This window comes from Necator americanus, chromosome X, assembly GCF_031761385.1.
Source record: "Necator americanus strain Aroian chromosome X, whole genome shotgun sequence".
NCBI lineage: Eukaryota > Metazoa > Nematoda > Chromadorea > Rhabditida > Ancylostomatidae > Necator > Necator americanus.
This window is the reverse complement of record NC_087376.1, coordinates 23,245,485-23,259,977: the sequence shown is the minus strand read 5'-3', so window position 1 is coordinate 23,259,977 and position 14,493 is coordinate 23,245,485. Positions and strand designations below refer to the sequence as shown.

General features: G+C 43.3%; 3 protein-coding genes across 4 annotated transcripts in view; 2 read left to right on the top strand and 1 right to left on the bottom strand.

Annotated features, from left to right (window-relative positions):
• Positions 1 to 14,493, bottom strand: part of RB195_025000 (uncharacterized protein) — a gene marked incomplete at both ends in the record, with an annotated part of 62,557 nt that overhangs the window by 39,393 nt on the left and 8,671 nt on the right. For both annotated transcript variants that reach the window (XM_064212974.1, XM_064212976.1), the window contains one exon: positions 9,752 to 9,859. In XM_064212974.1, coding sequence (XP_064068855.1) covers positions 9,752 to 9,859 — 108 coding nt within the window. The remainder of the gene's footprint in view (positions 1 to 9,751; positions 9,860 to 14,493) is intronic.
• On the top strand, positions 4,880 to 5,302 carry RB195_025002 (uncharacterized protein; the record flags this gene model as incomplete). Its single annotated transcript, XM_013439046.2, has 2 exons — positions 4,880 to 4,965; positions 5,125 to 5,302. 2 exons carry the CDS (start codon positions 4,880 to 4,882, stop codon positions 5,300 to 5,302), a joined length of 264 nt encoding a protein of 87 aa, XP_013294500.2.
• Positions 5,974 to 6,411, top strand: RB195_025001 (uncharacterized protein; the record flags this gene model as incomplete). The annotated part of the gene is made up of 1 exon (XM_013439047.2): positions 5,974 to 6,411. The coding sequence occupies one exon, from the start codon at positions 5,974 to 5,976 to the stop codon at positions 6,409 to 6,411; it is 438 nt and encodes a 145-aa protein (XP_013294501.2).

Here is a 14,493-nt window from a genome sequence, read left to right as displayed (position 1 = left end):
TGTACGTATGTACGTATGTGTGTATGTACGTATGTACGTATGTATGTATGTATGTGTGTATGTATGTATGTATGTATGTATGTATGTATGTATGTACGTATGTATGTATGTATGTATGTATGTATGTATGTATGTATGTATGTATGTATGTATGTACGTATGTACGTATGTACGTATGTGTGTGTATGTATGTATGTGTGTATGTATGTATGTATGTATGTATGTATGTACGTATGTATGTATGTATGTATGTATGTATGTATGTATGTATGTATGTATGTATGTATGCATGTGTGTATGTCTATACGTGTGTATGTATTTACGTGTGTATGTGTGTCACGGAAATACTCCATAAAAATATATGCGCCACTCACCTGATAGGCATTGCGCCACTGAACCACAGTCGAGAACTGTTTGAAAGTATGAAAGTATATGAAAAGGTTGATGGGATGGGGTTGATGGGATGGGTTACATTCAGTGATATGTTAAGATGGACGTGTAAACCATTATGACCATTTTCATCTCCAATTCTACAAAACAATAAGAGTGATTAGCTCTTAGATTATATACATTGGTTGTTTTCCTCAAAACATTTACAAACCACAAACTTATCGCATTCGCATTCGAAATATTTTCTTCCGATGTTTTTTGAATGCGATGAAAGCGGAGTACCTTTTCCTGCAAAACTCAGAGAAAAAAAAAACAACTAAGTTCCTCTAGCCGATATCTCTTATGACCTTTTCCCCACGTTCTATAGACCTAACATGTTTAAAAATAACAGTTACACCCCTAAATTTCGTTGCAGAGAAGACATGTTAGTATGTTCAAGAGCTTATCTTGAACAGAACAAAAAAGAAATGAATACAAAAGTTTGTTATACCTTTAATCGTCGCATTAGATTGACTCTTTGCTTCTTCTATTTGAACTTTTTCATCTCTTTCAACAATTGCACAAAGAGTTCTTTTGTTTCCTTGGTAATTTTTCCTTTGCGGATTATGTCTGCCATTCGTTCCGAGTATGTTTCTTTTGTTAAAAGTTCCCACTGTTCCAGTTTTTCATGTTGTTGTGAAAAGAAAACTTCATAGTCTAGAGGTACAGCAAAATTTCGCTTCTTTTTCCGTGGTGTTCAAGATGAGATCCTTAAAATGTTTTTCCCCGAAACAATGTGACTAGAGTAGGATGGATCGCACGACGTGAGATAAGGGGGATGTGTCAGAACGCAACGAACCAACTTTCACGATGTTGAAGTGGTGCGCCAAAAGGTAGAAGAACATGGTGGGACGAGTCCTATAAGATCAGATTGTGACGATACGCTGGAAGGTACTAAGATGGGTGAGAAGGATTCTCAGATAGATGCGTCTGTTTCAGAAGGCAGAAAGATATCTCAGAAGATATGGTGGGATGGGTCACACTCTATCTTTCTGTTTTCGTGCACCGCTACACCTACGCCAGAAAGTGGGGGTGTTAGAGGGACTTCATGACCTCATAGTCGGTCAACACCAGAAGGAAGTAAAATCAAGCGAGACGGATTGCCTGCATGGCGAATCACGGAAATGTACTTCTCTGTATGTCCATATCTCTATACGCTGTACTCATCTTGCTTGCTAGATTTCTTCATAAATTATATATACCCAAGCAGACGTTCGCTTTAGTAGGAGCTAGTTGTTTACGTTATCTGACGTAAGATGTTATCGAGAAAAATTTAAATGCTATAGCGGTATAGAAGGAAGGAATATCATGCTACAAAATAACGGGATTAGTCTCTCACATATGTGTATGTATGTGCCTGGAATGAACTATCAGAAAGCAGAGAGACGGATCCCACGACGTCGAATTGGTATGTCAGCGCCAGAAAACGATAAAATGCGCTCAGACGGGTGCGACGCGTAGAATTGGTGCGCCGACGCCAGAAGGGACTTTGAACTGCATTGTTCGTGCAACGGCGTGAATATTGGAATCAGCGCAATAATTGGTGCAGCAGTATCAGGCAATAATTCCAAGCGGATTCGTCAAAACGCGATTTTCATTAGGGTATGAACGGATGAGTTTCTAACACCCATTCAAAGTCAACGGAACGGATTTATCCTAATGCTCCAGTTGTGTATAGCGGGTCGGGAAATTAACGTGATGAACAACCTGTCCTCCAAAGAGGGGGGAACGAGCGGCTCGGCAAGCACACAAGTTGATCAAAGATGTAGTGAAGAAAGCAATAACATCTTCCTCCTGCTTTGAGCTACACCTCTGGAAACCTAGGTGCTTCGAAAGCAGGAGGAAGATGCGATCACAACGCTCAGTTGAAAGAGAGGGTGCTAGGAGTACCCCACTTTACGCAAGCAAAATAGAGATTCAAAGTTAAGTCCTGATACAAAATCAGAGACACTACCGCGCTGGCCAGAGAAAGTAAAATTAAGTGAGAGCCCGACACGTGGTGCGTTTCACGCCATATGAACCAGGAAGACCTCCGATTCGTCAGACCTCTTCATGAATTCCTTCAAAGCAAGATATGATGCTCTGAGTTTTCAGTAGGTCCTTACGAATGATTTTCTGTCATCATCAGGTTAAATATTCCAGTTCTTCAGAGTTTAGTTTCATTTGCTGTTTTCAATTTACATGACTCGATATGCCATATTTTCTAGGACGAAAGCTGGCAGAAACACCTGCGATTCACCTTGAACCTTCAAATCATTTGTTCACATCTCTGTATCTAACGGTAAAGGGGCGCCCGTGGAATTTTCCAGCAATGTCTCCGAGACATTACGTATCCTGTAGATATGCTCTGGGAGATGCAAACGCTCCTCGACGAAGCCACACTCCAATCGCCCATGGAGACTCATGCAACCACTTTTGTGGTTATAGAAACGCATAGAGCTGCACAGTTATAAAAATATGTAAAGGTTTTGAGTTGTCGAAAATACTGGATAAATTACTTGTACTTGTAGATCGAGGAAGTTCCGTTAAGGATGAATGCGGCATCCGAGACCTATCCATTTCGTATGAATATCACCTTTTCCAGATTCAGCTGAAGACCGGCGCATCCACGTTTTGTCGAAATCGGTCAGCATTCGTTCCGCTTGACTGACACTAGATGTTATCAGGACGATATCATCAGCAAAGCGTAAATGGAGTGCCTGTCGTCCATCCAACCTTCACTCTCAAGTCGTCCCATTCCAGTTTTCGCATTGTGTTCTCGATATAGCACTAAATATTTTGGGGGAGACTGTATCGTCCCGTCGAACTACTCACTTAACGGCGCTTGTGACCTAGTTGTAGAATACCGAAACTCCGGTGTTGAAGTAACTGTACAACTATTGGAGTACCTTTATGTACCGAGTAGCATACATGCGATAGTCGACACCTTTGCTCCAGCCCTCCTCACTTTGGGGTGGTTGGCGATGTGGACCACTTCACCTAAGCTGACCAGATACCACGAGAAGATGCAGTAGCACGAAATAAGGAAGCACTGTTCTGGAGGAGTTCGAAAATTGGCAGAATTAAATTGCTAATGTCTCCGTTCAGATGAAAAACCGCTAGGCAGTGGAAGGTGTCTGGAAATACATCACAATGTAGCGAATTAAACTGTACACAACACATCCAATATGATTTCGCGTCCACTGAAAGATTTGAGGGAGAATTGGGCGTGAAAAATTGAGTGGGTTCAGTTTTGATCCCGTACTTGTGAGAGAAGCTCCCAAAAAACGGACAATATGTGGAGATGGAGGAGGAGATTTGCTACAAAACTTTTCACTCTGGCGACTAAGGTGAGAAAATTGGACCTGAAAGTAGAGACCGAAACGTCGAGATTTACGAGTTTTTTTTTTTTTGCTTCTTTTCCTACCTAGCAGTTTCTGCTCCTGTTCAATCAATTTTGGAAACAGAAATTAAACTCTTCATATACAAAGTTAAGGCTTCTGCTTTTTGATGGATATAAACGAATAAACGAAAATTGCCGACAGCAATTAATACCTTTCAAAACACTGAAACGTAAAGTTTAATTTAATTTTCGTTTTCGTCTGTACGACTACTGGTGTCTGCAAACGTTACCAGTTCTCAACACTCCAACAATTCCGAAAATACTACGGCAATTGTAGCAAAGAAATACATGGGAGTGAAGTTGCACAAAGACCAAGGAATCGGTGGGATACGTTTTCACAGAAAGCTGTTCAAAAAACATGGAATCAGATCAAAACCATTTAGGCACTTTGGCTCTGGTGGTACTGTTACATAATGGAAAAAATGGCATAGAAAAGTGTGAACACAATGTCGCTTCTCCCTCTCCGTTACTGAAGTTAAAGCAATAGCGCTGCTCAGTAAATGCGTCAAGATATACCTATCTTTATATATGTTTTAGGAAGCAAGTAATGACGACGATGAATGTGATTATACAGAATTTATACTATATTATAGATTATATTGTTTTAGGAAGTCTGGTTGTAAAAACAAAAACACAAAGAAAGGAGAAACAAATCAAATAAAACAGAGATGATGCAGAAGACGAGAAAGGGAATGAAAATGTAAATTAAAAAAGGGAAAACAATTCAAGAACAAATGGAACAACGAGAAGAACACTGGAGACAGAGAAAAGAGGAGACATTAGCTCATGAGTTACCTTACTTCATTCTCGTTAGCTGCAAGATAATGATCAAAAACCTATGTTCCCAGTTTCACTTCTCATCTTTAAATTTGAAGATCATACTCCCTTCCTTTCTTGTATCACGGCTTACTCCACGTAACTCCCTCGTTAGAGAGGTCACATTCGGTTAATCGCGAGGCTACATGATGCGTCCCCGAGTGGTGGATAGGGGGCTAATCGCGGAACAGAAGCGATCCTGTACCTGCCCTGAGACGCAGGTCGATTCAGGGGAAGGACCCTGTTTCTGCTATGCCAGGATCGGCTCATAATACTATTGCATCCCGCACGTCGGTCCGGCCAAAAGCCTGGAAGTGTCTGGGAGGTGCAAGTGGACGGTTTGGAATCGCCTCCAACAAATAAGCTCCACCTGTCCACTCTGGGAGAGCGCAACGTTCTCCCAAAACTTCTCACAAAACATGGGGCTAGAGGCTTGCAACTTGCCCATTTTAAATTTTTATTCTAAACACAGTAATAGAAAAGAGTCCTGATTTCAGAAGAAAGCCTGGTAAGGTAGCGCCAGGAAAGACGGGGTTGCAGGAGTCATGTATGCTACCGAAACGGAAGAGGAGTAGGATGACGATCTGTACTTATAACGCCCAGACACTTCCACCGGATGCGGCCATAGAAGATCTGACAATGAAAGCCAGGAAGTTTAAGACGTCATCGGACTGACCGAGACGAGGCGACGCCACCCACTGAACGCCGTGTATAACACTGGAAAAGAACTGTTAAAAACATACGACAGTACAGAAGTTGGTGTCCTTGTCAAAACGAATATGGCAGTAAAAATCGACTCTTTCGAACAACTTACAACCCGAGTCGGACGTTTATGTGGTTGCGAAGATGTGGTTCAATACCAGCTTTAACAAACTTCGTCGCTTACGCTCCAACATCAAGCTACGAAGAAGAAGAAGTCTAAACATTGTTATGGATCTGGAGATGTTCCACAGAAACAAGATTGGCCCCAGAAGAACGCCTGGAGAACTTCACATAGGAACCCACGGTCTTCAATGGAATGAGCAGGAAGAGAGGCTTTCTGAGTTCATCATTACGACTAAGACCACCTTTGGGAACTCACAATTCCAGAACCCCTTCTCTCTACGCTGGAGGTGGGAGCCACCCGGTGGAGGTAATGAAATTGACCACATCATCGTCAGTAAAAGGCTTTGCCTAACGGCTGTTGTACCGAAGTTTCACACGGGATAGGACCATCGCCTTATTCAAGGATGATTTTCTTTCACACGAAGAGGAGGAAAAGCCGCAAATTTCACAGAGCGAACTCCTAGAACCATCATCGACTGGGAATTTTCGCTTCGTTTGTCCACTTTTGGGAAGATACTGTCATGAACAACATCGACGACGAATATGAACGGTTTGTAGAACATCTTCACGACTATGCGAGGAAAGCGAAGAATTTCAAAACTAAAAAGAGACACCTGTCTTTGGAAACTCTAGAGCTTATACGTCAGTGCGGAGCTGCACGAGGAGCAGGTAAGCAAGAACTCATGTCCGAGCTCGCAAAGCTTTGTAGAGATGCGATAAAAGAACATCTCAAAGAGAGAAGAGCAGAAGTATTGGCTAAAGCTGCAGAAACGGGAAAGAGCATTCGCTACGCCCGTCGGAACTTTGCCAAACATAAAACAAGAATTACTGCTCTCCGGACCCCAGATGGAACAAATACAGCATCGAGAAGGGGATGGAGAGTGTCATTCACTACTAGAGTTCAGACTTCTACTCAGATATCTTCGACAGCCACGACCACTTGCCTCCTCACCTTCTGAGGGAAGATGGACGTGCCCAGGAGTCCTCACTTCCGACATGCTATCACGTCGGTAAAAGATCGCACTTTACCCAGTCCCAGCAGAATCAAGCCTGAAAATCTGAAGTACCCACCGCCAGTCCTCGTCATCACACTGGTGAGGCTCTTCACTTGTTATCTGTCGGAGTGCAAGGTTTCTAAGCAACGGAAAACCAACAAAACCGTGCTGTTGTATAAAAAGGGAGACCCACATGACATCGGCATCAATCGTCCAATCTGCTTACTGTCTGCCTTCTACAAACTCTTCACAAGTGTGATTCTAAGCAAAATAGAAGGAAGATTAGATGAAGGACAGCCATGCGAGCAAGCAAGGTTTCGAAAGGGTTCAGTACGATTGACCACATAAACACCATTTCACTCATAGAAAGAGAAAGAAAGTAGAAAGAAAAGAAAATAGAAAGAGAAAAATAGAACTCATAGAAGTATCGCGAGAGTACAAGATGCCGCTAAGCCTCACTTTTATCGACTTGAAGAAAGCATTCGATTGAGTTGAGACGAAAGAACTGATGAAGCCTTGCACAACCAAGTCGTCCCTACTCCATACATATAAATCGTGAGTGTAAAGCAACTTCAAGACCAAAATTTTCCCATTCTACAATGTCATAATCGACGTGAAGAGAAGAGTTCGTCAGGATGACACAATTTCACTCAAATATTTAGCGCCACTCTCGAGAACGTGATGCAAGGATTGGAATGGGATAAAATGGGAGTGAAAGTTGACGGTCGGCATTTCCACTATCTTCGTTTCGTTAATGACGTCGTTCTGATAACATCAAGCACTGGTCAGAAGGAACGAATGCTGGTCTGATGAAACGTGTAAAAAGATCGGTCTCCACCTGAACCTGGATAAGACTATGTTCATGCGGAACGGATCGGTTTCCGATGCCCATTCACGCTCAATGGAACGAATATATCGGAATGCTCCAGCTATGTATATCTAGGTTGGGAAATCAACATGATGAACGACCTGACTTCCGAGCTGGGCAAAAGAAAACGAGCGACTTAGGGTGCATACAAGACCATCGAAGATGAAGCGAAAAGGACTAAGAACAGCCGGCTCCGTGCTCATCCATTCAAGACCACCGTTCTTCCTGTTTTGACGTACGCTTCAGAAACCAAGGCACTTCGCAGGAAAATGCCATCAGCGTCATAGAACGCAAAAACTAAAGGGTGATGATAGGAGTACCCCACTTTGAGCAAGTGAAAGAAGGGATTCGAAGTCCACTCCTACATCACCGATCGAAGGTCAGAGACGTTACCGCACTTGTCAAGGAAAGTAAAATTAGGTGGGCCGGACACGTGATGCGTTTCAACGACAATCGCTGGACCTGAGCTGCGAGCGACTGGGTACCACGCGACATCAAACGCACAGCAAGATCGCCTATGCGATGGTCAGACCTCTTTACGATGTCTTTCAAAGAAAAATACGATGCTCTTCGAGTTCCTTGTGAGAAGCGATGCCACTGGGCAACACCTGCGCGCGACCGTGACAAATGGAAGTATTACTGGTGCCCGCACGAGCAAATCGATCAACAACGGGAGTACAGGGGATACAGGTGATTACGGCTTACTGTGATATTTTTCTTTGTTGTATGGTAAAGTTTCGCAAGGCATCATACGAAGCCTCCCGCAACTGGGTGTAACTATAGATACGAGTCTTCAAAAGAGGAAGCCTTCAAAGAAACGGAAGCTTTTGCTTCGCATGCGGTCAATAAGCTAGTATAATGCGTAAAATCTGCACACCAATAGATATCTAATCAAATAGAATGAAAAGATTGTATGCATAACATTTCCAGATTGCTCACAGTACAGTACTCTACAAGTCATAGCAACCTTGAAGGGATGTTCCACTCTAAGGTTGCGCTGCGATACAATCACCAGAACAAGATCTGCGATACTGTGAAGAATTATTAACCTGCAGAAAGCGTATGCCAGCATACTGCTAGTTGCTAGCGCAACTCATCGCTGCAATTCGCGATGGTCTCACCTTGAAACTAACTGCTACGCTCCATCGCACCACTACGAGTGTAACCACTTACGAAACTGCAGCGGTCTCCTTTTGACCGGTCTATAGATTCGAAGGGGGCGAGTGTAGTGTAGCGGTTAGAGGGTCCGCTTCCTGCACCATCGATCAAAGGTTCGAGTCCGTCCTAGTGCTCACCAAGCCTTTCATCCCTCTCGGATCGATAAATTGATATCAGACTTGTCTGCGAGGATAAAAACACTGAGTTGACACATCAGCTAGCCATTGCAAGTCATTGTATAGGCCAGTTACACGTTTGTTAACCTCAAACGATTCTGAATTGAAGTGAACGTGGAGGCGCATCCCAAGCGGATTGATTAATGCCAGAAACTTTATCCTTTATAGATTCGAACTAAGGAATTAAATTCGCGAACTGATTAATAAGAGCCGAAAGCCATTGGATCATTAGCTGAGACGTGGAAGGAACAAGAAATGAGAGAGCTCAGCAAGAATGACTATCAGAAGAAACGAGACAGGAAACTGAAGAGAGCAGAGACTGAGAACATGAGAAATTAAAAAGAAGTCTTTGCCAGGATGTTTCAAAAACACTGACGTTAGTGCATCAGCAAGTTCTCAATGTTACAATAAAGTAATGAAGCAATCAATGTTACATCTGAAGCTACTGACACAAATAGTACGACTGGTGTAATCCTTATAGAAGTTCTCCATCCAGACCAGTCTATTTTGGCAATGGATAGATCTGCGCTAGTAAGGTACAAACAGTTGGCTTCGAAATGCAATTCCTTTCTCTCAGCGAATGCTCCGTTTTCCTTGACACATACCCCCTTTCCTCTCAACCCTACCTAAGCTCCGAGCAAGGAACATTGACGTCAGCTGTAGGTACAGCAATTTCTGTTACCCCAAGCAAAAACGAGTCCTTGACATTATGGGGGGCGAATTCCAGCGAAGAGAGTGTGCGGTACTCTCATAAACTCCCGAGTTCCTGCGTTCCGCTGTAAATCAGTCAAACGAATACAGCATAGCGTTAGACAGCAGGAGTGTTAAATGGCATAATTGGTTAACATTACTATTCGCTGTAATTTGAAACAAGAACGATTACAAATGAATATTAAGAAAAATGATGGCATCATTGACCTTGAACAAAATAACAATGACCACACATCACTCAGAATAGGCCTCCGAAAAAAAAGAGAAGATCAAAATATCACACTTTCATACAGCAATGAGAAACCGCAGCTTTGGAATAGTGAAACCAACTATTGAAACTTCAGAAATCAGTAGAAAGAGGACTTGAAACATAGAGCTGTCATGAACCTACCAAATTCAATAAAGCAGCCGATTTTGCATGTGCTTCATCCAATCGATCAAGTTTCGCAGATCTGCTGTTGAACACCAGGGAATCATGCTCGAATGTAGTTGCAGCTACCTACAAAGACCAAAATCCGAAACCAAACATATCAACAACGAGAACGGCTCAAAGCGACTATGACCAATCAAGGCTGCTGAGAATTTCGAAATTCGGGATTCCGAACTCGTCAAGAGGTGGAAGGCTTAGGAAACCCAACGCCAAATACAAAAACAGATGAGATAGGATCAAGACTAATGCTGGCATTTTGGGGTGGACCAAAAATGCGCAGAATACAATTAAATAAGTTCCCAATAGAACACGAAAGTGTAATGGCGACATAAGAAAACTTTATTTGCACCTCACAAAGATTAATTCTTGTCACGCTCAAACTGTGTTGTAGCTCAAACTTGCGTGGCTAAACCATTTACCGCTGAGATGATAAGTGTAAGTGGAATTACAAAAGATGACTCCAATTGAGATTATCACAGTGGAAGTAAGAAGGGATGGATAAGAAGAGATAGATTAATAAGAAATACAATGTATTTTCTACCGACCCTGGTCTAATACAATCTTATTACGTGATCCTCAAAGCATTCTATGAAAAAAAAAACAGAAGTGAATTGCAGATCAATGACACGACAACAGATTAGTCATGAGATTCTTCTCTATGCTTTCAAGCGATTTGTGAGTTGTGTGAACAAAACATAGCATGCTGTTCTTCTATTGTGAAATGAAAGTAGGTCGGTCTGCTACGGTGCAGTGTTTTTCGAATTTTGGTCTGCTACGGTGCAGTGTTTTTTTTTTTTCGAATTTTTAATTGGGCTGAGTCGTGAAGGCTTTCGTGTGATATCTAACATCTTCATCCTGCACTGCAACGACTACTGCGTTCTATTCATTCAGGGAGCTGGAGGCACATTTCTCTGCCCTTCAGGGGGAAGTCCTCCCCAAGTAATTCGTATTTCGCCTTCTCCATCGCCTCCATTCTGGGCGATTTTCACGACGACATCTCACAATCACGTCGACATTCCCTTTCTTCTTCGAGGCGATGAGTCAGCGAGAAGGCTTTTCAAGGTCTATTCTTTTGACGTCCCTGTTGACGGTTTTCGCGAATGGCTTGCTGCCTTCACTGTAATCCCCGATGGGTGCGTGTAAAAAGGGTCCCGGTGGAATATCGAGCATGCCCCCGTCTTGCCTCGTCAGCAATTAGCGATGGTGCGTATTCCAAAGAGATTCACTTTCGTGGGCACCTGAATAGCTGACTCTGCTTACCTGTCGCTAATCATATGCTGCATCACCGGCTAGGATATAATTCGCTGTCTACCAAATTGTTTTAAAGAATCAGACGCATCCACTGCAATTTTGTGATGTGAGGTGAACTTCTAATCGTACCAGAAGCAAGAGAAATCCTCGCGTGAAATATGAGATAAGGATGTATCTAGTAGCTTCAAATTACGGATATAAAAATTTTCGTTATAACGGAACATTCCGGACGGAGGGATCTCTTGTACTTCTGACTTTTTGGAACTTACAGGAAAAATAGTTCAAATTTGATAAGATTTCTAGACTTTCTGAAAGTAATATAAAGACAAACTGACTCTTTCTTTATTAAAACACCGTACGAAATCCCATGTACTTCTATCTAACTCTATTATTCTTTCATTTACTCGGTAATTTCGAGAACTCACACCGCTCTTTTTTGCATATTTCCTTGTAACTGCACAGTTCTTTGCGTTTCTGCGGCTAGAAGAACATCTAAGACGATTGTCAGCGTCTTCATGAACAACTGGAGCATAACCTCGTCGAGGTATGTTCGCGCACCCGCCGGCATATCCACTGGGCACTGGGCACGTTATGTCTCGGAGGCATTCGCGGAGAATCCGCCGGGACCCTTTTTACCGCTCCCCACCATACGCAGTTTTGGGTGCTGCAGTAGTCTTACATCCTGTATTGTTTCCTATGTTCTTTTTTCCTCGTAGTGTTGCTCGTTGCAATCCAGGCTATGACGTTTCCGAAAACTGTAGCACCTTGAGCATTACGTTCCCTGAAAGTTTCACTGCTGTCTTCTTAGATTTGACGGCCGTCTACGGTCCTTTGCTCAAAGTAGTCAGATTCCAGTGGTGCGAGGAGATTAATTCCTTTTCTCAAAACATCTCTATCTCCGCCATTTTATTGGTTTTTAACCATGATCAGTACAGCCACTTTCTTTGCTTCTGCGAAAAAAAAAAACCGCTCTCCTACTGTACAACTCTCCACGCCGAAGAAAACGAAGTAGAGATATTAAAGGATAAAGCATTCCACCAGTGAATCACTACAGATTTATTAGGGTTACGCGAAACTTATTACTCAAACTTGAGTTACATACATGACTTAATCGGCGGGCTGATGTCATCGCCTGACGCGATTACCGCATCTTCGCCGAGGTGTATCGTCCTTGAACATAGCTCTCCAAAACCTTATCGATCTTCTGTGAGAGCTTGCACGGAATTAATCCATTCGTCGCTATTCCATATCCTGCGAAACCTTACGTCTCCCCTGAACTGCCTATCCACGCCAATTGTCCCCAAGTCATCTTTCACCACCTCGGACCAGAACGTCCGCTTGCGGCCAGGTGGTCTCTTCCAGCATGAATCCGACAAACTCTTCAAAACTCGTTGGTCTCCTTATTATAAGACCAATGAAGCAAAGTCGATTTTCTGTAGCCATTTTCGATGGCGGTGCGACATGTTGATATCTTACACGTATCATTCGCCGGTACATCACATCGAATTCCGCGTAACACTTTTCATTGTGGTACACCTTAGGCCAAAAGTAGTCAAGAAGCCGTCTAAGCAGCTTCCTTTCCGTGCAATCAAGCCTCTCCATCACCGTAGACAGTGCAGCCCAAGTCTTAGATCCGTATATCATGACAGGGCAAACTGCGGATAGATAGACTCGCAGCTTGACCTCGTTGGTGAGAGTCGACCACAGCCATCTTGTTAAGAAGTTGAACGCGGAAATGGCCTTAGCGCATCTTTGCTGAATATCTTTCTCGTAGCTGCCGTTGTTCTTGAGCATACAGCCCAGGTAACAAAACTCATCGACCCGTTCAATTGGTTGTCCGTCCACCCCCGATTCCTGTTCGAGGTCTCGAAGAGATCCACATCTGCTTGCCTTTACCAGGTCGAAGACTTAATCTATAGGCTGCAGCCAACTTCGATACAAGGTTGAAATGTTGAAGTTTCTTAGTGCTTTTCGCGAATATAATAACATCGTCGACGTACTCCAGTTCAGTCAAGGACGTTCTGATGGTGATAGGATGATATCGGCAGTGCACTGATTGACTGTTCTTCGCGTGATGTCGTCGATAGCGAAGTTGAACAGGGTCTTGCCATCCACCCATGTCTTACTCCAGTTACCACCTCGAACGATATGGCGAACGGTAAAGAGGGTCCCCGTGGATTCTTCGCGAATGCCTCCGAGATATAACGTACCCCGTGGATATGCCGGCGGATACGCGAGCATACCTCGAAGAGGTCACGCTCCAGTCGTTCATGAAGACGCGGACAACCGTCTTAGATGTTCTTCTAGTCACAGAGACGCAGAAAACTGCGGAGTTACAAGAAAATATGCAAAGAAGAGTGGTATGAAAGGCTAGAAATCTTACGAAATTTGAACTCTTTTTCTTCCTGTAAGTTCCAAGAAGTCAGAGATACAGAAGGTCCCTCTGTCCAGAAATAAATTAGGCTACAAAAAAGCTTGAGAGTTACAGGATAACGATAATTCTCATTACCGCTACTTTTGAAACCTGGAATGTTCCGTTCTAACGAAAATATTTATGCACGTAAATTGAAGCTATTAGATACATCCTCTCATATTTCACGTGAGGATTTCTCTTGCTTCTGGTGCGATTACTAAATTGGGTGAATTATATCCTAGCCGGTGATGCAGCGTATGATTAGCGGTAGGTAAGCAGAGTCAGCTATTTAGGTGCTAACGAAAGTGAATCTCTTTAGGACACGCACCTTCGCTAATTGCTCTGACGAGGCATCGGGGCATGCTCGAAATTCCGCCGGGACCCTCTTTACACGCACCCGAACAGTATCTTATATCCGGCAGGTGTTCGAACTGCAGCAGTTTTTCGCTGATTCATATTACCAACCAAGAGAACGAGCTTCCCTGGGACTCCACCGGCGCAGACCGCGTTGAGAGGACTGCCTCGACGAGGGTAGTCGAAAGTGGCTTCAAAGTATAAAAAGGCTAACTGGCTTCAAGTACCGCTACCAGATTTCGATCACTCTCCTAACGATGAACACATGATCAATCATAGATCACCCAGTACGAAAATCAGCTTGCTCGTTTCTTCGCGTGCTAAGATATAAGTGATAAGTAATATCTATACTGAACGGATGATATTTGTTATTTCACGAATTCCAGACGCAGGAAGATGTTTCAGCAGTTCTGCGCTAATACTGTCGTCTCCACTAGACTTTCTATTTTTCGTCTTTTAGATACAGACTACCGACATGGTTGGTGGTTCCTCGTTAACCGCATATGTCGGCCTAGGAACGTGCTCGCGTTCAGGAGCTGACGGTGCTTGCCGGTTCAGCAAAGTCTTGACGTGATCCCTCCAAATTGGAAGGGTTGCTTCAGCGACAGCCTTTCCACTGGCAGTATTGAGGACTGGAGAACTTCTTTTCATTTTGCCACTATACTGCTTTAATAAAGCATAGACT